This window comes from Gymnoscopelus microlampas, assembly GCF_963454915.1.
Source record: "Gymnoscopelus microlampas genome assembly, chromosome: 7".
Taxonomy (NCBI): Eukaryota; Metazoa; Chordata; class Actinopteri; order Myctophiformes; family Myctophidae; genus Gymnoscopelus; species Gymnoscopelus microlampas.
The window spans coordinates 11,540,912-11,565,691 of NC_139944.1; the positions used below are offsets into that span (position 1 = coordinate 11,540,912).

At 44.4% G+C, this 24,780-nt stretch overlaps 1 protein-coding gene across 1 annotated transcript in view; it reads left to right on the plus strand.

Moving 5' to 3' along the window:
- LOC311048429 (dedicator of cytokinesis protein 3-like) overlaps positions 1-23,862 on the plus strand; it is a gene marked incomplete at its 3' end in the record, with an annotated part of 256,583 nt that extends 232,721 nt beyond the window's left edge. The window contains exons 33-55 of the mRNA XM_084061687.1: positions 533-681; positions 1,102-1,187; positions 1,534-1,560; positions 2,007-2,102; positions 3,031-3,091; positions 7,528-7,621; positions 8,749-8,897; positions 9,426-9,512; positions 10,425-10,529; positions 10,820-10,961; positions 12,022-12,188; positions 12,758-12,844; positions 13,135-13,314; positions 14,206-14,289; positions 14,666-14,786; positions 15,134-15,257; positions 16,939-17,077; positions 17,707-17,788; positions 18,266-18,384; positions 20,482-20,569; positions 21,487-21,606; positions 22,153-22,238; positions 23,209-23,862. Of these exons, the coding sequence (XP_083917813.1) occupies positions 533-681; positions 1,102-1,187; positions 1,534-1,560; positions 2,007-2,102; positions 3,031-3,091; positions 7,528-7,621; positions 8,749-8,897; positions 9,426-9,512; positions 10,425-10,529; positions 10,820-10,961; positions 12,022-12,188; positions 12,758-12,844; positions 13,135-13,314; positions 14,206-14,289; positions 14,666-14,786; positions 15,134-15,257; positions 16,939-17,077; positions 17,707-17,788; positions 18,266-18,384; positions 20,482-20,569; positions 21,487-21,606; positions 22,153-22,238; positions 23,209-23,862 (3,047 nt within the window). The remainder of the gene's footprint in view (positions 1-532; positions 682-1,101; positions 1,188-1,533; positions 1,561-2,006; positions 2,103-3,030; positions 3,092-7,527; positions 7,622-8,748; positions 8,898-9,425; positions 9,513-10,424; positions 10,530-10,819; positions 10,962-12,021; positions 12,189-12,757; positions 12,845-13,134; positions 13,315-14,205; positions 14,290-14,665; positions 14,787-15,133; positions 15,258-16,938; positions 17,078-17,706; positions 17,789-18,265; positions 18,385-20,481; positions 20,570-21,486; positions 21,607-22,152; positions 22,239-23,208) is intronic.
- Positions 23,863-24,780: the final 918 nt, after the last annotated feature.

A 24,780-nucleotide genomic window follows, 5' to 3' on the forward strand; every position in this document is an offset into this window, starting at 1 on the left:
TCAGAAAAAACTCGGGATAACTCGGGGCTACACACACACACACACACACACACACACACACACACACACACACACACACACACACACACACACACAACTGCTCTCATTGCTTCGTATATCTGTCCACAAAATATTGATGACTGTTTGTTGATGACCCATTTACAGTAAATGAATGGGTCAGTGGAAGTATTGTACTCCATTCATATTTGAATGTTCAGGTATCTCTAGTATAACGTTATTGTATCTACACGTCCTGTTCTGTTCCACTTTAACCCATTAAAACCGGGAAAGCATCTGTGTCATTTTATACTTTGACTATTCAAAAATAGCAGATCTAAGCTCATAGCGTGTCACTTCGTGCTGCGCTATGAGCTGAAAAATCGTGGAAAAAAATGTAAGCAAACCTTTTTGACTCAAATCTTTGCTTCTGGTGGTCCCTGATAAATATTTTTGACATGAAAGTCTCCTCTCCTCTCCTCTACTCTCCACTCCTCTCCCCCCCTCCCCTCCCCTCTCCTCCACATCCCTGCAGGTGAGAATAAGATTCATTTCATCCCTGGTATGATTGGTCCATTCCTGGGAGTGACACTGGTGCCTCAGGTTGAGGTACGAAACATCATGATCCCCATCTTCCATGACATGATGGACTGGGAGCAACGCAAGAATGGGAACTTTAAACAGGTGTGCGCACGCACGCACGCACGCACGCACGCACGCACGCACGCACGCACGCACGCACGCACGCACGCACGCACGCACGCACGCACGCACGCACGCACGCACGCACGCACACACACACACACACACACACACACACACACACACACACACACACACACACACACACACACATACATCCATTGTAAGAAGAGTGCGACGGAACTAGACTCTAGACGGCCACATAGACACTAACTAGACAGTATTGGTTTAAGTTAAAAGTTGAAGTACAGTAACACTCATTATTATACTGGTTTACCTCATAATAAAATACTAAATCAAGATGACACTCTGTTCTCTGTCTGTCTGTCTGTCTGTCTGTCTGTCTGTCTGTCTGTCTGTGTGACTGACTGACTGACTGACTGACTGACTGTCTGTCTTCAGGTGGAGGCTGAGTTGATTGACAAGTTGGACAGCCTGGTGTCTGAGGGGAAAGGGGACGAGAATTACCGAGAGCTGTTCAGTCTGCTGTGAGAAACAAACACACGCGCACACACACACACACACACACACACACACACACACACACACACACACACACACACACACACACACACACACACACACACACACACACACACACACACACACACACACACACACACACATACACACACGCGCACTCACACTTCGTCCTCCTATGCTTCTTGTATGAAAGTATATGAATCTCTCTCTCTCTCTCTCTCTCTCTCTCTCTCTCTCTCTCTCTCTCTCTCTCTCTCTCTCTCTCTCTCTCTCTCTCTCTGTTAACACATGTTTCATCTCTGTGTGCTTTTAACACTGTCTTTTATTTCACTCTGTGCTGCGTGGGATTAGAACCCAGTTATTTGGTCCCTACCCCAGGTAAGGTCCTGTACTCACAGTTATGCTTGAAAACCAGCTCATTGCGCGGCACCGAGTGCCTCGCTATGAGCTTGTAGATCTGTTAACATTGCGAACATTTGTAACTTAAATCTTTGCTTCTGGGGGTCCCTGGAACAACATATTTTATATAGAGTCCGCAGCCAAATCATTTTGGTGGTCCTTGACATGAAAACGTTGGAGCACCACTGATATAGCAATACTGTTAGGGTTTAGAAACATTTTTTAGATATGTATTTGGCCGTGGCCCTCTGCTCTGTGCTATACAACTCTCTATAGGTCTAGCTCCTAACAAAGATACCATTGGATCTTAAGGAAACATCCGACTCTAAAAATGTTGTCAAATTCTTCGATGACATCATTTTCAATAAAATTAAATAAAGTGTCATTACTCTGACTCTTAATTGTGTTTTTTGTTTACCTCGTAGCTTGCTGGAGAAGATCGAACAGGAGACGTGGAGAGAGACGGGGATATCGTTTGTCACGTCTGTCACAAGGCTGATGGAAAGACTGCTGGACTACAGGTCAGTCATCACACTTAACTTAAACTCTATATCAGAAACCTCTTATCTCCATATTTGAACTTTTTGTGTTTTTTGTAAATTAACGCCCTACTTAATCATACTACAACGTCACACAAAAGCCTTGGAAGTAGTAGTTGTAGTAACATGTTAAAGCTTGTGAATCTGCTACTGTTTTTTTTAAAAGATTTTTTGGGGGCTTTTTTATGCCTTTATTGATAGGATAGAAGGTTGACAGGAAATGGGGAGAGAGATGGGGAGTGACATGCAGCAAAGGCGGTCGGGATCGGGACTCGAACCTGTGACTCGCTGTCAGGCTACTTTGGAGCCTAGGTGCCCTGTTTTGGGCTCTATACTTGGGCCACTCCTTTTTCCCCCTCTACACCAAATCTCTTTGTCAAAAATAGCCGACCTTCAAGCTTATGGATGCAGGGCCCTATTTGCCGGCGCCATACCCATTATCCCCAAACTTCTTTGCCATGTTTGATGTACAGTAGATCGGCTAGTTGAACTATTTGAAAATGTTTTTAAAAATAGTAAAACAAATGGCAAAGAAGTTTAGGGATAATGGGTAAGGCACCGGCGAAAATATGGAGGTATTTTAACCGGGAATTCACCTCAGAATAGGGCATAGCAGTGGCGGCCATTTTGTGGTCAAATATTTGATATTTTTTGACACAGAATCAAATGTTTCATGGTCATGATTCGCCAGGAACCTGGATGGTTTGGTTCCAGGCTTAAAATAATGTATATAAATATTTTTGGAAATCTATATGGGCTTTTTTGGAGTGGAACCAGAAAATGGCCACCACTGCTATGCCCTATAGCTATGCTAGATGCTAGGGTTCAGGACACGCAAGGTTTGGGCCAATGGTTGTAAACCAGACATTCTCTTTGCAAAACATAACTGTGTCCTCTTTCTATTCCACAGGGACTGTATGAAAGGAGACGAGACTGAAAACAAGAAGATTGGTTGCACCGTTAACCTTCTGGTGAAAACTCTTATACTATTTATTTATTTATTTTTGGCAAGCGAGACCATTATACTACAGAGTATAAAAATATGGCTTTACAAGATGACATGAATCTGCAACAAAGGGGGAAAAAAATAATAGCCACCTTTATTAAAGTGGCTATTATTTAATCAGAATCAGAAGCTTTATTGTCACATCACAGGTTTACAGAAGTAAAAAAGTGGCTGAAATTCATTGTCGTGCATATTTCCCATCGTATTGTTATATCCATAGAAAAAAGAAAGGGAAGAAGAAGAAGAGGGGGTTCAAGGGGGAAAGGAGATCAAAGATCAAAGAAAGCAAACAAATTATCTACATGTTCATACAGTAATTTTGATGCCAATACTTTTTTACTTTTACTCAAGTCCAATTTTGAATACAGGACTACTTTTAAATGGAGTATTTCTCCATTACTTAAGTAAAATGTCCGCGTACTACTTCCACCACTATCTGTACACACATGGCTACAGCTGTGCTCCCTACATTAACCAGTTCAGCCCTATTTGAAATTGTAACCATTGTTCAAAAAAAGCATAAATAACTGATCTACAAGCTCACAACACAGCATTTTCACATAATCTGCTAGCTTTGAAAATGTGTAAAAATGAAAATCTTGGGCTATATTGTAATGCCGAAAATAGGGAGGTCAGGATTAATATGTTTAATGCCGTGATTTAATGTCATATTGACACCTTCCAAGTGGAAGACCGTTTGAGTGACATCATGCAATGACATCACAATGTCATCATAACAACCATGTCCTTCAAAATGACATAAAAGAAATGTCATTTAGCAACAAATCCAGCTGCGTGTGGTAGCCTCTGAAAAACACTTCTGATCAGATTGTCTGCTGTGTAGCGTGGAAGAGTACTAGAACGTGCCTGGATTGTGATTGCGCTGGCGATTCAATTCACTATCAACATTCATCGGCTTCCTTGATTGGCCAACCCAACTCGTCGGCATTGTGGATTTGTCAAACTTTGTGAGCCGCTGAACAAATAGAAGCAACAGTGCAGGAATCTACTTTTACAGAGCAAGACTTCAACTACAGTGTGAGAAATGTACTGCTGGACGCTGCATCTGAGTGGAGGAACAAAGGGCTATACGTCTTATAGATCTAGTTGTTATAATGCTGCTGTTGCTGTGGACCACAAGGTGTACTCCTTTGAATGCTTCCAATATTATGGCAACATTTTGATACCACAGATTGAAGTGTATGTCTTCAACACAGTGCCTTTACGGTGGATGAAGTTGCCCCTAGTGACAACTGGAAGAGGAGAACGTCCCCTTGAGGTTCCTTCCAAGTTCTCTGGCTACACAGCTGTGCTGATAGAAGATATCATCTACATCTGGGGAGGGTATCCTTACTGCAACATGATTTTTGCATTTGATGTCGATTCCCACAGATGGTTCAAACCCACGATTTCGGGGACTGTTCCAGAGGCAAGAACGGACCACTCAGCCTGTGTCCTGGGGAAGGTCATGTATATCCATGGAGGATTCAAGGCGATGTCTGGATACTATAATGACATGTACAAGTTGGACACCACCACCATGGTCTGGTCTTTAATTAACACCAGAGGCACTCCACCACCTGCTACATCACATCTCTCTGCCACCATCATCGGGACGATGATGTTTGTATGTGGGGGCTTTGGGGGCTCCCTCTACCGTGACTTTTTCAGAGTGTTTGACACAAAGAACAACTGCTGGCTGAGCAGGCCTTCAGCACAGCTTCCTTTCAGAGGAGCCTACGGTCATTCAGCCTTTGCCTACAAAGGAGAGCTGTTCATCAACTGGAACCCGAACTTCCATATGTGGAAATTCAACCCAGAGACTTTTTCCTGGAAGAAGGTTGAGCCCAAGGGGAAAGGGCCGTCTCAGATGTATCATTCGAGCTGTTGCATGGTGGGAGATCGCATCGCCCTCTTTGGATATAATGGCAATGGATTCAACTCACCCGCTGGTGACCTGTACATCTTAGACGTAAGTCCTAGCCTGAAGACGATATGCAAGCTAGCAGTTATTCAGTATGGTCTGGAGCAGTTGGAACTCCCACACGACATCAGGTGGGAACTGGCAGCCATGACTACCAACAACAACTAAAACAAAGTCCACAGAAGTAGTGCTGACAGGTGGCGCCCAACCCAAACTCAGAATCAGCTTTATTGTCACATCACAGGTTTAAAGAGTAAAGAAGTGGGTGGAATTTGTTTTTGTGCATAGTTCCCATCGTATTGTTATTTAAATAGATTATATAGAAGAAAGAAAGGGGGAGGGGGGAAGGAGATGAAACAAGAAAAAAAAGGAAAAAAACTAATAATCTACATATTTACACAACGTACCTGAGATAAAATATAAATGTGCGTGAGGTTAGCAGCAGATGTATACTGTGCATTATATACTTATGGACATTAGTTAAGGTGCTAGAAAAAAACACAAAAGACAAGTCAGTGAGTTGGGATTAAGGTGCAAAAATGTCAGTGCGTGTCGACCGCATAATCCACATAAAGTAGACTGACACTGGTATAATCCGCAAGTAGGTCCATGAGGAAGAGCAAAGAAAAAAAAGTCAAGTCACTTGTCGGTATTAATCCACAGTTAGGTCCAAGGAAGAGGAAAGGTCTGAGACCAGCCTGACAGCACCGCCTGTCATCAGACTGCTGAACAAGGCTTATGCCTTGTCCGGCAACTGTTCAAGAACCTGGTGGTGCTGCTCTTGATATGGCGGTAGGCCCCCTTGCTCGGCCACGGTCGTTTTAGGGGGTTGAACAGTTTGTGACTTGGGTGGTGCTTGTCCTTGATGATACGCTGGGCTTTGACTACACACTGCTTTTTGTACAGTTCCTGGAGCGCTTGGGAGCTCGCCTCCCATTATGCGCTCTGCCAATCGCACTACTTGGTGTAGGCTGATCTTTTCTCGGGCAGTACAGTTCCCATACCAGGCCGTAACACAGCCTGATAGAACGCCCTCAACTGAGCTGTTCTAGTACAGCCTGAGGATGCGGTGTCCTAATCCGAACTTCTTCAGGCGGCGGAGTCAGTACAGTCGCTGCTGAGCCTTTTTGTGTGGTGTGTGTCTCCCATTTGAGCTCCTCCTCGATGTGCACTCAGAGAAACTTGAACTCGCTGACCCTTTCCACTGCAGCGGCATCGATGAGGATGGGCGCATGATCTCTCCGCGGCCTCCTGAAGACCACGGTCAGCTCCTTGGTCTTGTCCACGTTAAGGGCGAGGTTATTCTCCCTGCACCAGAGTGCCAGTGAGTTGATCTCATCTCAAAAATTCAGACTCGTCATTGTTGACGTTTCGACCTATCCTTGTCGTGTCATCTGCGTACTTTATGATGGTGTTGGAGTCATGAGAACGACAGGTCTGCAGTCATTCAGGCATGTCACTTTAGGTCTTTTGGGGGCTGGCCACAATGGTTGACATTTTGAAACCTGCAGGGACCACAGCTTGGGAGAGGGAGAGGTTGAAGATGTCAGGGAAAAAAAACACCATCTGGTCTGCGCATGCTTTAAGGACCTGGACTGGAATCCTATCAGGTCCCTCCGCCTTCTGGATGTTGACCCCGTGTGAAGGCTTTGCACACGTCGTTCTCCGAGATGGTTAGAAGGCTGGTGTCCTCCGCTGGTGCTGCTGATGGTCCTGCTTTTTTGACAAAAAAAGTCAGAAATTCGCTGTGTGATCGCTGTGCAAAAGTGCTTGTCTGTCATGACTCCTTATACTCCCAACGGTGTAGATAAAAAAAAGAAAGGCTAAAACATACTAAAAAAGGAAATAACGTGACAATGTTGTGGAACTCACAAGGGAGCAGCCCTCTCTCTCTCTCCATTGGCGCTCCCATCATCAAATTGAGTTAAAAACTGTGACCCATTAAGAACTGAGGCCGATTCTACAAAGTGCCTTATAGTTCTCAAACTTTGTCGTAATTCAAAACACTTTCAAGATTTTTCTAAAATAGCAGATGTACAAGCTCGCAGCGCGGCACAAAGTGGCGCGCTGTGAGCTTGTACATCTGCTATTTTTCTAATATGACACAGATGAATCTAAAATGACACAGATGCTTTCCCGGTTTTAATGGGTTCAATTCAATGATGAAATAGCCACCTTAATAAAGGCTGTTTAACTTTTTCACCTGAAGAGTGCCCCTGTTTGTTTTCCCCTTTGCTGGACGTTTTGAGTCCCCCAACCAAAACCTTCATCATACATGTTTTGGACTTCCGAGCACACCAGACTCTTTTTTTTCCCCTCATGACTTTTGAATCTTTTCTGGTTACTATGGCTGAGTCTTTCTTATACCCCCCCTTATTATCGGTATCGGTTTCTGACATCTTTAGAATCTTACAATGGAGGCTAATGTTGTTGCTTGTTAAGTCATTCCATATTTTGTGTCGTTGTGTTTTTTCCAGAACTTCTACAAGTCTGAGATCAACAAGGAGGAGATGTACATCCGCTACATCCACAAACTGTGCGACATGCATCTGCAGGCAGAGAACTACACAGGTATACTATCGGGCGCGCACGCAAAGAATTTACGAGACGAGCATTGCAATTAAGTCCCAAGAACAGTTTCCATGGAAACAGCGTGCCGTAGCGCATTCCGCCCGCTGCTTGCATTCACGGCTTAACTTTTTTTTCTCTATAGACGATGCATAGCACCTAAAAACAATGGAAGTTAGGTTTTCCTCCCAGCTTCGAGTGTGCCAACACACACACACACACACACACACACACACACACACACACACACACACACACACACACACACACACACACACACACACACATACATACATACAAATATACACACAAACACGCAAGGACACATAGTGCTACTTGAATTCCATGGCCACTGTGTTGTCCGATAGACTGTTTAGTGCTGGCTTGTCTTGATCGTGATTCTCCCTGGGCACCATATCCAGGGATGGAGCCGAGGCCACACGCACACTCCAACCTGAATCTTTTCCTAATTGTAAAACAAATCTCTAAACATCATGTTTCAACCATAAAGCAACCATTTATCTTGTGAGGACCAGGAAAATGGTTCCTCACAATGTCTATTTCTCTAATTCTACTATTATACTTGTGGGGAGACATTTGTAACCTGGGATCCAGCCTGATTCACTATGTTCGGCTGATCTTTTTTCTCACTTCGCTTCTCAGTCTGGAGTGAGAAACATTTGACCCTAGTAATACAAACACATACACACACACACACACACACACACACACACACACACACACACACACATGCACACACGCACGCACACTCGCACGCACGCACGCACGCACGCACGCACACGCGCGCGCGACACACACACACACACACACACACACACACACACACACACACACACACACACATAATGTCAGTCAGTTGACAGGTTTAAGAGCCTGTTAAAAACACATTTGTTTCGTAAGCATTTTGTCATATGTAGTTTTTACCTGACTCACTTGTGCAGGTCTATGTGTTGCTATATTTTCTTGATGTGTTATTGCTCTTACAGCATGTGCCTTGTTTCGACTCGTTTTTAACTTGTTTTAGCGTGATTGTTTATATTGTGGTCCGTTGCACAGTGCCGCACAAAAACATTGTTTTTGAAAGGTGCTTTACAAAATGTGTCCCACAGAGGCTGCGTTCACCCTGTTGTTGTACTGGGAGCTGCTGCAGTGGGAGGACAGGCCTCTCAGAGAGTTCCTCCATTACCCCGCTCAGAGCGAGTGGCACCGCAAGGAGGGGCTCTGTCGCAAGGTCATACATTACTTCAACAAGGGCAAGGTATGAAACATACACATGCATACAGTACATACTGTATATGGGCAGTGGTTCTCAGACTTTTTCATGTCAAGGACCCCCAAATTGACATTTTGAACCCCCACACATGAAAAGATGTATTGCCAATTTGCCAGGGACCCCCTAGAAGAGAAGATGTATGTAAAAAAGAAAGTATTCAAAATGTTCCAAACATCTTATATTTAAAAAAACAGCAGATGTACAAGCTTGCAGTGCGGCAATTATACAATTATACCCCCGAGTCATGACTGATTTGAGTTTTATACATGAGGTCAAGGTGTGTCTTCAACCCTTCCACAAATTCATAACGTGTCATATTTTGTATGGAATTTCTAGTGTAAGAAATGTAGTGAGTACATGCACAAACTAATTGTGTGTGTGTGGGTGTGGGTGGGTGTGTGTGTGTGTGTGTGTGTGTGTGTGTGTGTGTGTGTGTGTGTGTGTGTGTGTGTGTGTGTGTGTGTGTGTGTGTGTGTGTGCGTGTGTGCGTGTGTGCGTGCGTGTGTGTTGCAGTGTTGGGAGTATGGTATACCTCTGTGCAGGGAGTTGGCGTTCCAGTATGAATCTCTCTATGATTACCAGAGTCTCAGCTGGATAAGAGTGAGTCCATATCTGTTCCTATATGTTCTCTCATAAAGCTTCATTTACTATATATACTTCATCACACAGCGGTGCCACTCAACCCAAGGAGAAGACATCTTCCACACCGCCAAGCAATACCGTCGTACTATGGAGCAGAAATTAGACCTGTGGTTCTTAAACTTTTTCGTGCTAAGGACCGCCCCAAATTGATGTGTATTTGGCCAGGGACCCCCATCTGAAAATGTTTTGTGCCAGGGAGACCCCCAGAAGAGAAGATTTGTATTTTAAAAAAATCAAAATTATTCAAAAGTTTTCGTGGTCAGATGGGTGGGCCGCGTGCATGTTCAGAGCATGTGTTATTTTAATGAGCAATCGATTGGTTTCCAGCTTGGATCAATATGGAACCAACTAGTATACTCTTACAGGGATATTTCACTTTCAAACATGTTTGGGGTCATTTTATCGTCTACTCAGGCTTTTGTGAACACCCCAGACAGTTCATTGATTCAGTTTTTAGATATTTGATATTCATTTTATCAGACACGCCCTCTTCCTATACAAACCCATTGTAACGTGCAACTGCAACTACAACTGCATTTGTAGTTGAAAACACGCATCCTTGGTTCTGGTGACTCATAGTGCCCTTCTAAAGTTTTTTTTGGATTACTTTTATTCATTTTATCACATTTTTTTATTGTATTTTATTATTTTCCTTTTCCCCAAAAAGTATTCAAAAAATATGTAAAAAGTAATGGAAAAAAATGGCCCCATGATAGCACATAGGCATTTGCCTAGCTTGCCTAATCGCTTAAAAACGTCCCTATGTGTGTGTGTGTGTGTGTGTGTGTGTGTGTGTGTGTGTGTGTGTGTGTGTGTGTGTGTGTGTGTGTGTGTGTGTGTGTGTGTGTGTGTGTGTGTGTGTGTGTGTAGAAAATGGAGGCAGCGTACTATGATAACATCATGGAGCAGCAAAGACTGGAGCCTGAGTTCTTCAGAGTGGGTTTCTATGGACGCAAGTTCCCCTTCTTCCTCAGAGTGAGTTACTTTGATTGATTGATTGATTCAGTGGTTCTCAAACACTTTCATGTCAAGGATCCCCAAATTGATATGTATTTGTGCCAGGGAGACCCCCAGAAAAGAAAGTTTGTGTTAAAAAATGTTCCCAAAATGTAAATAGCAGATGTACAAGCTCGCAGCGTGGCACAAAGTGACGCGCTTTGAGCTTGTAGATCTGCTATTTTTGAATAGCCAACATATACAAATGGATGAAGTCGTTAAAATGATTATGATGCTACAGTATGTTAACTACTTTTTGCTTCTACCAGAATAAGGAGTTTGTGTGTCGGGGCCATGACTACGAGAGACTAGAAGCCTTCCAGCAAAGGATGCTGGGAGAATTCCCACAAGCCATTGCGATGCAGCATCCCAACCAGCCTGACGAGGCCATCCATCAGTGTGATGCACAGTGTATCCTTCTGAAACTTAAAGGGAAGAGTTGTATATCGTCTCTGTCGGTTGAATATACTGTACCTCATACTGTATGTCCAAAACTGTCACTTTTCCCTGAAAGACCGACCAAAGGGGACAAAACTAAAACAAGCAGGCAGGGCAGCAATTCACGAGCAGTGGTGTAAAGGAACCAAATACTGTACTTAAGTACATTTTTTGCAGTAGTTTTACTTAAATGGAGTATTTCAAATGTTCTGTTCTTTTATTTCTACTACAGGCAAATATTGTACTTTTACTCCAATACAATTATTTGAAAACTTTAGTCACTAGTTACTTTGTAGATTTTGCCCTATACATTTCGGCCATTTGAAAATAGCCGATATACAAGCTCACGATGCATCGCGATGCAACGCATTGTGAGCTTGTAGATCTGCTAGTTTCTAAAGCGTCTTTAGGGTCTATAAGTATATCATGCACAGTATACATACATTGCTGCTATGCTCAGGCACCTTAGTTTGTCTCTTATCTCAGGTACTTTGTAAATATGTAGATAACTTGTTTTTGGCCTTCTATTGTTCTCTTGTTGATCTCCTTCCCACTTGCCCCCTACCCCTCTTCTTCTTCTTCTCTCTCCCCACTCTTCTTTCTACGGAATCTAACGTTGCGATGGGAGTGATGTACAAAAACGAATTTCACCCACTTTTTTACCTTGTAAACCTGTGATGTGACAATAAACCTGATTTTTCTAAAGTTTTTTTTTGAAAACTTGTGAAATGGGACAATAAACGAATAAATACATTGAAATGACTCAATTTTGCTGGACCTCATGTTAGCCTTTATCTGTCCTTAGTGCTGTTACTGTGCGTCTTTGAGAATATAAGTCACAGGCTACATTGATTATACTTGCATGTTGTATTTCATTCACGATTCTTCTTCTTGTATTACTGTACGTTGCAATAGCTCTTTCTCAATAGACATATGGGCCGGTGTTGTTGGTGTCGTGTTGTGTGTTGTATCTCATGGCTAGTATTATCCATTGTTGGGTTATTATTTCCTTGACTATCCATCCGCCGGTCAGACCTGCAGATCTACGCGGTGACGCCGGTACCCGAGAGCGTGAGTGTCCTCCAGATGGACCGCGTTCCCGACCGCATCAAGAGCTTCTACCGAGTCAACAACGTGCGGAGGTTCCGCTACGACCGCCCGTTCCATAAGGGACCCAAAGACAGAGACAACGAGTTCAAGGTTAGTTTAGGAGGGGGTGAATGAAAGCACTCTTCTGCTTTCACAGAATATGTTATAGCAAGGGTTCCCAAACTTTTAAGGCCGCGACCCCCCAAAATAATCATTTTTGAACTGGGGGACCCCCCACCCTGACAAGCACTTGGAACTGTAGGCATTACATTTAGTTTGACTCGGTTCCACAGATAAATCTTGTGAAAATGGGCAAATTACAAGCTCACAACGCCTCACACTGCGAGGCGATGTGAGCTTGTAGATCGGGCTATTTTCACAATGTTTCCTCTTTCTTACGTAATATTAAGTAAGTGGGGAGCGGGTCATTATTGAGAAATAAACCCCTACAGGGTTTATTTCTCAATAATGACCCACTCCCCATTGATTATCCCTTGCAGAGCCAGGGATACTGTAGATACAGTTAATGGTGTTTTTTCCACTATACTGTATCTGATGAGAAGAATCACATAATGTGTGATGTTAACCATGTGGAGTAGTGTAAATGCATTACATTTACAAAGGCATACGTTATATACATTTATATGTATAAATGTATATCTTTTTCATGTGTCTTCCAGAGTCTCTGGATAGAGAGAACCACTCTGATCCTCAGCCACCCTCTGCCTGGCATCTCTCGCTGGTTTGAGGTGGAGAAGAGAGAGCTGGTGAGTACACACACACACACACACACACACACACACACACACACACACACACACACACACACACACACACACACACACACACACACACACACACACACACACACACACACACACACACACACACACTAATACTAATACTAATAATTTGGACAGTGATTTTATGAATACTATTTTTAATACATTTTGCCAATTCTTTACCGTAAGCCTAAAGCTGAGAAATAGCAGATCTACAAGCTCACATTGTGTCGCGCTGCGCTCGTCTTATCTCATCACGTGTCTCTGCGTATCAGGTGGAGGTGAGCCCGTTGGAGAACGCCACCTACGTGGTGGAGAACAAGAACCAGGAGCTGAGGACGCTGATCAGCCAGTACCAACACAAACAGCTCCATGGCAACATCAACCTCCTCAGCATGACGCTCAACGGAGTCATCGATGCCGCCGTCAATGGAGGCGTCGCCCGGTACCAGGAGGTAAAGGAGAACACACACACACACACACACACGTTTGATATCGTCACTGTCGGTGCAGAAACCTCCTATATCCATATCCAAACTGTTTGTGTTTTTTGGGGTGTTTTTTTTTTGCTAAATTAATACCCTACTTGATCACACTACAGCATCACACAAAAGCATCAAAAGAGCTCGAAACTGTGACGCATTTTTTAAGCTTGTAGATCTACTACTTCTGATGCTTTTGAATTTGACTCCTGAAATGTAAAAGTAAAAGTTTTGGACGTATGAGGTTTCCACCCGACACACGATTTGATATCTTTATTTGTGTTCACATTCAAAGGTAGGGAGTAGGGTAAGTGATATTTTTTGGTTAAAACAAAATTCTTTTTTTACTATATTTTCTGATAGTAATCCTTGCTATAGGGTGTTTGTTCAGTAAATGTAATCTGTATCCTGACTGAGTTCTCTATCCTGATTGGTATCCCAATCCGAACATGCGTTTTCTGTTTAATAAAGAGCTGGAGAGACATGGAGACCCCCTGCTACTGAGCTACAAGCAAATAGTCTCTGTGCATGACTGTAGGCCATGAATCCTTCAGTTTCCCATAGTCCCAAATTCCTGCTTTTGTTTGGCTCCTCTGTGTCATATCATAATGTATTTCCCGTTCAAATCTGCAAATCAAATAATTAATGAACAAACATTCAAACTGTATGGACATTTTTAAATAGATCAACAAAATGTATAAATAAATAGCTCCCCAACCCATACCATAATTGAAAAAATACAAAGCACACACAAATAAAGAAACGAGTTACAGTGTGATCTGTGAATGCATTTCAGCTGGAGCAGTAATCGCCGGTCAACCTCTACATTGTTGGTCTTCTAATCATGTGACTACTTGTCCACAGGCGTTCTTTGACAAGGAATATATCACCAGTCACCCTGAAGACACCGACAAGATCACCCAACTAAAAGACCTCATGCAGGAGCAGGTAAGATAGAGACAAAGCCTACAGTATGTGGTCATGTGTATATTTATTTAGCGAATGCAAAGTCCTTAAGCCAAGCAGTCGCCTCCTGGTCTGCTGTATGGAGGGTGACTAATCCTCCTAGCTTTCAGCCTTTGGAGAGGACAAACTTCAATGATGTGCTCCATAGTTTGCTCCTCTCAAGCAGGAAATGAAACCCCCAAAAAGAATATTACTGCATCAAAAGTAACCAAAAAACTATACTATAAAAACTTATCAAACATTGGCCAAGTTGTCAAATAATATGAGAAAGAGGCAAAAAAATCTAATAGAATAGAAAACGCGCTCTAGTGGAGTGGAGAACCAAATGTTGTCGTCATCATCTCTCTTCCTTCCACAGGTTCACATCCTGGGCGTGGGCCTGGCAGTACACGAGAAGCTGGTGCACCCAGAAATGCGTCCCCTGCACAAGAAGCTGATTGATCAGTTCCAAATGATGAGGAGTAGCCTCTGCCATGTGAGTGCTGGTGGAAAATACTACACCGCTGATGGATTATTCTATTCTATTCTATTCGGGGTATCGTCTTGCTTAAAATAACTTTATTGACATTGTCAACGGGTAGATGTCATGCCCAACACCAGGATTTCTCAATGGAAGAATTAGGTGCCCAGATGTACTATATTGTATTATATTAACATACAACAATATCCTCACATCCCAGCAGTTGGGAATCACTGTGTTAGACCCTCGCACATGCACATGCACATGCACATGCACATGCACATGCACATGCACATGCACATGCACATGCACATGCACATGCACATGCACATGCACATGCACATGCATCAGTGTGTGAATATTCAGATCTTGTGTTCCAGAGTCTCCCTGGTTTCGATAAAGCTGGTTCAGGAGCCAACACTCCCAGAGGGATCCTGGCCTCTCACAGTCCAATGAGCCCAGAGAGCTTCAAACTCATGCACAGACACAGGTCAGTGTAACACACAGACACGTGCGCATACGCACGCACACACGCACACATTAAAATGTCTTTATTTGCGTCCACATTTATAAAATACATTTTAAGGGCCCAAATATGTTTCTGTTGCTTCTGATGAAACAGTGTCAAGTGTACAGAATGTAAACAGATTATTATTACCAAACATACATTAACCACTTCAGCCCTATATACATTTCGGCCATTTGATAATAGCAGATCTACAAGCTCAGCTTGTAGATCTGCTATTTTCAAAGGATTTTTTTTTTTACACGTTATACTTTTGAAAACTTGTGAAATGGTACATTCTACATAATGAGTACTTTCTGCTTTTGGTACTTTAAGTACATTTTGATACCAATACTTTTGTATACCTATTCCGAACTTATACTTGTTGTAACAGAGTAAGTAAAGAGCAAGTAAAGGACAAGGTTACCCGTCTTCCATGTACACATCACATGGTTACATTACACAACATCAGGAATCAGGAAATGTACACACCAGTGTAAGCATGGTAGGATATGGCTGTGATTCCACAATACACTGTAACTGTGATGACACAATATTATTCTAGCTGGGGAACCCCTTGAACCCCCCCAGGGACCTGTGGGCGTCCCCGGACCCTCACTCTGAGGACCAAAAGCCTTTCCCACAATCCTTTGCACCATGCCATACTTCACACTCACTGATGATGTCATCATCACCACGCCATCACGCTTCACACATGGACATCTCTGTCTGTCTGTCTGTCTGTCTGTCTGTCTGTCTGTCTGTCTGTGTGTCTGTCTGTCTGTCTATGTGTCTATGTGTCTGTCTGTCTGTCTGTCTGTCTGTCTGTCTGTCTGTCTGTCTGTCTGTCTGTCTGTCTGTCTGTCTATGTGTCTGTCTGTCTGTCTGTCTGTCTGTCTGTCTGTCTGTCTGTCTGTCTGTCTGTCTGTCTGTCTGTCTGTCTGTCTATGTGTCTGTCTGTCTATGTGTCTGTCTGTCTGTCTGTCTGTCTGTCTGTCTGTCTGTCTGTCTGTCTGTCTGTCTGTCTGTCTGTCTGTCTATGTGTCTGTCTGTCTATGTGTCTATGTGTCTGTCTGTCTGTCTGTCTGTCTGTCTGTCTGTCTGTCTGTCTGTCTGTCTGTCTGTCTGTCTGTCTGTCTGTCTATGTGTCTGTCTGTCTGTCTATGTGTCTATGTGTCTGTCTGTCTATGTGTCTATGTGTGTGTCTGTCTGTCTATGTGTCTATGTGTCTATGTGTCTGTCTGTCTGTCTGTCTGTCTGTCTGTCTGTCTGTCTGTCTGTCTGTCTGTCTATGTGTCTGTCTGTCTGTCTGTCTGTCTGTCTGTCTGTCTGTCTGTCTGTGTATCTATCTGTGTTGTAACACTGCCATATTTTCTCTTTTTCTACCATTCCATTTCTCTTCTCTCCTCTCATTCCTCTCATCCATCCTGCATGGCTGCTTCGTCAATTCGTTCTTCCCGCACATCCCTTCCCTTTTTGGGGTTTCTTGCTTTTCCCCCTCTCTCTCCTTCCTATTTTCCCACCCCTTCTATCCCTATTTTTTCCTCCCTATCTCCTCTTTTCCTTCCCTTCTCTCCCCTCTCTCCCTCCATCCCTCTCTCCTCTTTCTCCCTCCATCCCTCCCTCTCTCCTCTCCTCTCCTCTCCTCCCCCGGCGTCCCCTCCAGTCCCATAGCTGTGTTGACCGCAGTGAGAAACTCTCTCTCCTCTCACCAAAGCAGCGAGGCCGGTGGGACCATAGGGAACCTCCTCATCCTGGCAGACGGCGTGGTGGTGGAGCACCCTGACGACTTCTACCGCATGCAGGTGGGTCAGGGGCAGCGTTGCCATGTTTGCTTATTATAAGCGCCTGTGGGCTATTTTACACATCTGTGTAACCACTTAAACCATTATTTTAAACTTTGGCTATTGAAAAGTAGCAGATATACAAGCTCATAGCACGACACAAATCTTTGCTTTTGGAGGTCCCTGGAACAACATATTTTGAGATGGGGGTAGGCATTAGGCAGCTTTAATACATATCATTTTTGTGGTCCTTGACATGGAAAGGAGAACCACTGACATAGAAACAGAAGGTTTTTCAGAAAACTGTAAAAAAAATGTAGCTTGTAAATATTGGTAGTTGCGGGTTACTTTTTTTGGGGGACTTGTTTGTAAAATGTAGTTGCTATTTTTTTTGTCCCACTAGTGAGAGCACAGGGCTCTAGTCTAAAGGATGGAAATGGTTGTTGGTTCAAACCACTTTTCTTCCAGTTGGGTGTAAGGAGCAGCATAGCCTCTAGAGGCTGCTAGCGGGTCTTTTAGACTCAGTATTGTTTAGAGAAATCCTCTGCATCGTAGCTGTTGTTTCTAACTTTTTGATTTGACTGTGATTTATACATGTATCTCTAGTAATAATGCTTTACCTCTTCCCCCTTTGTATGATCTTTCTACAGCCAAGCCCCTCCTCCTCCAGTCTTAGCTCCACCCATTCAGCTCCCTCTCAGATGATTAACTCCACCCCCTCCACCATCAGGGGTAAGAATCTACTCGGATGGGTTCCAAACCACAGAAATCCCTCTGATCTTCACAAAGTCAACTGATAGAAAGAGGGATATAGTTGTACATGCATATATGCCTGTATCTTTGTACCATTGCATTTAATTCCCTAATAAATAAATAGAAAGGTAATCATCCCTTTTCTTTCAAAGCAGTATTCCAATTCTGAACCTACTTTCACATTAAAACTTTCAGAGTCTATTCCTAGTGCAGCTTTTCTTGTAAGGACCATGATCTATATATGCCAGGAAATGAGGCTCTGGATAAGAACACCAGCTAAACACGACAAATGTGTTGATTTTGAAGTTTATGATATGGAGATATGTTTTAAATCTAATGTGGGGGTACACTTATATTTGTGTGTGTGTGTGTGTGGGGGGGGGGGGGGGGGGTCAATATATTGTATATAGGCCTATTTCTGACCAGTTTCTGTGAAACTTCTCTCTTTCTTTACAGTAGGCTCTCCTTCTCTGCCGGACAAATACAGACACAACCGAGAGATGCTGATGTTGCTGCCGCCACACAGGGAGAGGCCCAGCAGTGCCATGTACCCCAACATCAATGAGAATGGACAGGTATGTACCCCAACATCAATGATGACAAAACATTTCTGACAAGCATGCAGTTCAGTAGAGAAGTGGTTCTGAACTCAATAAATAAACAAATGAGTAAATAAGTACCTAAATAAGTAGGTAAATTAATTAATTCATGAATACATATGTGCTGTTATCTAGAAGAATGCAGCCATTCATTAATCCATCTTTAACTCCACCTGTCCATCTGCCTTAGTATTGGTTTGAATAGATTTAAAACATGTTTTACTCACTTTGAACTATGAAGTTCAGTGGGATATGCTCTGGTTGATTGAGCATCATCCCACTGATGTCTTATATTTATTTATTGTGTTTTTCTGTTCACAACTGAATTATAAACGGTTAATCACTTTTAAAACTCTTGAAACGTTACCATATAATTAAAGGCTAATATTATTGGGTCACTATTATGTACTGTATGGGGGCTATGGATAATATCGTCTCTGTCGGGTGGAAACCTCGTATGTGTTTCAAGTAGGGTTTAACATTTTCCGGGAAATATCAAATTTTAATTCCCGGGAATTTTCAGACCTTTTCCCGGGCTTCCCGGGAATTCCCGTTAAAGTGTAAAAAAAAAAAAAGTGCCCACTAAAATGCATTTATATACTTAAATACCCAATTTTACATCGAGGTGCCCAAATGTCCCTATTGTGTCCAGTGTCCACCTATGAACTTGCACTAATAATGACTTAAGTTGATTTTTTAAATCAAATAAATATAATATATAAATATAATATAGTGCCCTGGTGGAGATCTGCCCTGTTGCGAAGCAGCGGGTGAAGACGATTAACTTAAACGAGGAGCTGCGCTGTGCAGCCAAAACGCACTCAAACAATGTCAAACTCTAGCTGCTGAAATAAACGTTCCATTTGTATCATTATTGACAAGAGAACAGAACATGTTGTTTGCAAAATGATTATTTATTTATTGTCCATCAGAGCGCCGGTGAGGTCACAGCTTATCTCTACTTTTGTAGGATATTGATTTGATACCCTAAACTTGTAATTTGTTTGCAGTTATTAATTTATATTAGGCTAGGCTACTTGCTGGATATTAAGACTCCATTTTGGGATGTCGGCTGTATGTTGTCAAATGTATTAATCTATATTTTGTTGTTGATCAAATGTCGGGTTTTGTAGTGTGATTTTGATGTGCACATGCATGCGCTGCCGCCCGCTGCCACTGACAATCAATGAGACAGACAGCTGTTGTGCAGTTCACTTGTTGTACTGGGTAGTTAGTAAATGGTAGTTTGAACGTTCTAAAATGCAAGTGTAGGTAGGGTAGGCTACATTAATGATGATAAAACAATCGGACCACATCGGTCTAATAGCCTACTTTCGCTCTCTCTCTCCCTCTCTCTCTCTCTCTCTCTCTCTCTCGCACGCGCTCTCTCTTGCTCTCTCTCTCTCCAGCTCTCCCGTCTCTCCTCTCTCTCTATCAAAAGCATTGCTTGGCTTGCGCGCATTTTAAGCTGGAATATAGGCTCGAAATCAAACCTACCCACTGTTTATGCAGCGTTTCACTTGATGTTGAATATCAACTAGTCAACTGGTGTCTACCGTATTGACAGCAGAGGAAACGTTGAAATCAGCGTGCGCAGGGCAGACATGGGGCATCACGGCCACTTGTGTTTTAATTTGTTCATTACTGTTACATTCAGTGCGTCACATATTGGTTCACAACGGGACGATGGGACCCTGCCCTGGTAAAGTAACTTGGCTAATTATAATAGTAATAATTCCTCCGCGCTGTAGATTGGCCTTTCTACTAATTAGTATTCATTTCTAACAAAAAAAAGAAAAAACGGGATCCCGGGAACCGGAGTCAGTTCCCGGGACGGTAAATAACCTCGGGATTCCCGGGATTCCCGTATCCCGGGAATCCCGGTGTTAAACCCTAGTTTCAAGCTTGTGGATCTGCTGCTTTTGCGTGACGCTTTAGTATGATCAAGTGGGGCGTTAATTTACGGGGGAAAAAACACAAAAAGAATAATGGAGATAAGAGGTTTGTGCCCGATACAATATGATGCTTTCTGTGATGGTACAACAAATCTGATGTCATGGTGTCTTTCTCCAGCCCACCAGCTTCCAGAGAGCATTGTTCCATCAGGTGATTGGTCCCTGCAAGCCCTGCAGTGACCCCAACCTCTCTGTTGCTGAGAAAGGTAGGTACACGCCTGGAATTCCCTCATTTTACAGTCAAGGCCACTTGGCCTTTGGTGCCAGGGCAGGAAGGCCATGAAATAAAACAATGATTTTAAAGGATATACTAAAGAAAAACATCACATGGATGCAACTGGGACGTATCATCAGTGTTGTAGCCTGGGGTCATCGGGTGTTTCGGGTCTCGCAACATACAACATACACCCTCGCCCAGGTGACCCAGCCAGGGTTGATCAAGCCCCGACTTACGTCCCAGTAGCTACCCACGGTCAGTCCTATAGGGCAAGACAGGGCCACTCAGTCCGCTTCTCCGGAAGTACTCTGCCGGGACTCGTGGAGGGACTAGGCACTGTGGGTTGTCTCCTGGCCGGGCTCCTCCTTCGTCTCACCAGGTCCAGGACCTGAGCGCTGCACCAGATCCGCTGCACCACCCCGATCCAAACATTTCCTTCTGGCGTGATGGTTCCTTGAGCCGTGGTGGTACTGCAGGCTCCACTTGCGGATTGATTGAATGGCCCTCCTAAAGGCCTCACCGTGGGTTTGTTGGGCTTCTTCCTCACGGAAGACACAGCCTGGGGCGCTAACCCATACTGCTCCCGGGATGCCGTCTACATTCCGGCTGTCAACAGTCTCTCCTGTGGTCACCAAACTATTCCTGGTTGTCACATAGTCTATTCCTATGAGCCACTATAAATAGAATAACTACTAAAGAAAAACATCACATGGATGCAACTGGGACGTATCATCAGTGTTGTAGCCTGATATAGTTCACCCGAAAAATAACTTTTTTCCTATCGATTGGATATTTTGGATGATGATTACGAGAGCCATGGCCGTCATGTCTCACTCTCCCCTCCTCTCCTCTCCTCTCCTCTCCTCTCCTCTCCTCTCCTCTCCTCTCCTCTCCTCTCCTCTGTAGTTCTCACTACTCCCAGTAGTTGGAGTCTGGACAGTGGCACCAGAGACACTCTTCCGTTCCTGGCGGCTCACGTTGGCAGTGTGATGGCACCTCCTGTACCCCCACGCAGCCTACCTCATGGTAACACAACTGCTCTTATACTACGCGCGCGTGTGTGTGTGTGTGTGTGTGTGTGTGTGTGTGTGTGTGTGTGTGTGTGTGTGTGTGTGTGTGTGAGAGATTTGGAACGTGGTTCAACTCAGTCTCTGCTCTGCTCTGCTCTGCTCTTCTCTTCTTCCATTTTGGTGTTTTAGAATTTGAATCCTGAAAAGTAACCGTTTTGAACATATGAGGTTTCCACCTAACACACAGAGACCATATTGCAGATTGGTGGCAGAATGTCCTCCTCACCTTCTCATGATTTCGCCCATCTTTCCACCATTGTGAGGACATGTGGTTCTCACGAAGATAATACTAACTACAAGTTCACCCACAAACCTCCATTATGCTCTACACACCTACCCATTTGCCTCCATACATCCTCCTATCTATCCCTTCTTCTCTATCCTGTCGCGTCTCCTCATTTTCCTCTCCTTCTTTTCCACCTCCTCCACCTTCTCCTCATATGTGTTGTGGTGTCTGTGCCTCTTATCTCTGAGCGGCTCCTGCTGTTGTCTCCCCCTGTAGGCCAACTCCTGTCGATGCACTTTGACGCTTTCCACCAGCAGCTCAGCGACCTCCCTCCAGCTCTCCCCGCGCGCTCCTTAAGAAAGGTACCCTCCTCCTCCTCCTCCTCCTCCGTCTCCTTTTCCAGTCCTCCTCTGCTCTCCCCCCCCCCGACCCCCCACCAGTGTTGCCAGACTTTGCGAGAGAAATAAGCAACCAGGTCTATGAACACAAGCCTAAAAGAAGTGACTATACACTTTAAACCTATACTGTATACCTGTACTGGCATTGGCTATTTGAAAATAACCGATCCACAAGCTCACAACCAAAAACATTTTGGAAAGAAAATGTACGAATATTATTGAAACATTTTAACAACACAAATTGTATTAATTTGGGGGTCCTTGACATGAAAATGTTTGAGAACCAGTGGTTTAAACAACATTTAGGAATCAAGCCCAAATATGCAACTACACTTTAGAAACAAGCCCACAAAAACACAACCTGCAACTACCAATATTTACAAGCAACATTACAGAAAAGCCAAAGTCCAAAGTCGCTTATAATAAGCAGACATGGCAACCCTGTCCCCTACTCTCCTGTTTACCGGTCTGTTTGGATGCTGCTTTGAATGTCTGTCTGTCTGTCTGTCTGTCTGTCTGTCTGTCTGTCTGTCTGTCTGTTGTGAGGTTTGGTTTTGTTGGAAAAGGTTGTGGCTCCTGAACTGGCCATATCATACCCATGATGCATTGTGTTAAAAGCGGATTGCCTAAATTCAGGTTCCAGGTATAATGTTAAAATGGCAGGTAGGTATAGTATAGGTATTAGGTTAGAGATGGTTGACAAGACATGGTTGTGTTTAGGTGTTAATGTAGGCATGGGTTTGGTCTGGTTGAGGTCAAAGTAACGATCTGGATTGTGCATGACTTCTCTTCTCCTTTAATTTTTTCAGCAGAAAAAGGCACTCTTGACAGCATTCTTTCTTCTTAAAGGGCGTTTGGTGTGTACACACAGCCTAACACTCTCTCTCTCTCTCTCTCTCTCTCTCTCTCTCTCTCTCTCTCTCTCTCTCTCAAGTCTCCCCTGCACCCTATACCTGCCTCGCCCACCAGTCCACAGTCCAACCTGGATGGCAGTAACTCCACGCTGTCGGGCAGCGCCAGCTCCGGCGTCTCCTCCCTCAGCGAGAGCAACTTCGGAGGCCCCGCCTCCTCCTCGGACCCTCCCCCCAGCCGCGCGGACACCCTGGAGTCGGTCCCCGGCGGCCAGGCCTGGACCACCGCGGACCACCAGGAGGACCCCGACTCCCTTTACCTGCCCGTCCGCTACAGCGTGTCCGAGCCCGAGGTCCTGGACGCCGCCAAGCCCCCGCCCTCCCGCAGCCACTCGCAGCCGCTCGGCCTCGGAGAGGTGTCGGCCCACGGTGCGGAGACCCTCCCCCCCCAGCCCCCCCACGTCCTCCCCCAGTACCACCACTACTTCTACCCGCACTACCACCACCAGCCGCCCCTCTACCACCACCACCACCAGCCCCCGCCCGTGCTGCCCCCCAAGCCCTACCTCAGGGAGGGGTGTATCCCGGAGGAGGACCCTCCCCCTCCTCCTCCGACCCCGACCCCGGCCCCCGCGCCCAGAGCTGTGCCGCGCAACATCTCCCAGCCCGCCATAGGAGGAGGAGCCAAGGAGGAGCAGGCCAGGGTGGGGTGGGAGCACGGCGTGGGCGAGGAGTGAGTCTATAGGCTCTATGCACAGCAGCCATATTGGACAGAAATTGGGCCCCTTTCCTTGCTTCCTTCACAGGTGTTACCAATGACACTAATGAAGGCTCTGTTCCATTTAGGGTAGCACAGTGGTTCTCAAACCTTTTAATTTCAAGGACCCCCATGGAACCAAATGGACCCTCCCGGGTCCATTTGGTTCCATTTGTACACTCTCAGAGTTACACCCTCTCAAGGAACCATGAGGGTCCCTGGACCACACTTTGAGACCCACTAGTATTTCTAGTGAGCCAACATGCACAATATCAGCACCCTGACTCTGTTTGACCAGAATGGAACAGAGCCTTCATTAGTATCACTGGTAACACCTGTGAAGGAAGTAAGAAGAGGCCCAGTTTTTCTCCAAAATGGCTGCTGTGCATAGAGTCTATTAGACGTTTGGCCAACGTGGTGCATGGACTCCATTCACACACAGAGAGAGAGAGAGAGAGAGAGAGAGAGAGAGAGAGAGAGAGAGAGAGAGAGAGAGAGAGAGAGAGAGAGAGAGAGAGAGAGAGAGAGAGAGAGAGAGAGAGAGAGAGAGAGAGAGAGAGAGAGAGAGAGAGAGAGAGAGAGAGAGAGAGAGAGAGAGAGAGAGAGAGAGAGAGAGAGAGAGAGAGCTGGATTAAGGTTTATGTTAAAGGTCATAATGTGATGTCAAGAGAAAGGGACCAGGTCCGTGAATGCTGGATTTCCTTCATGCATATTTTGCATAATAAAAAAAAGAATAATAATTTTAATCATTGGTGTAATGAACACAGCTGAGGAAAAGTGCCCTTTCATAGCATGAACAAATCACTGCATTCGCTCTCGAAATTCATTCGTTTATTGCATTTATCGCAACATCCTTTTATAACGTTATCCTCAAAGCGAATGTTTTTTTTTTGTGTCC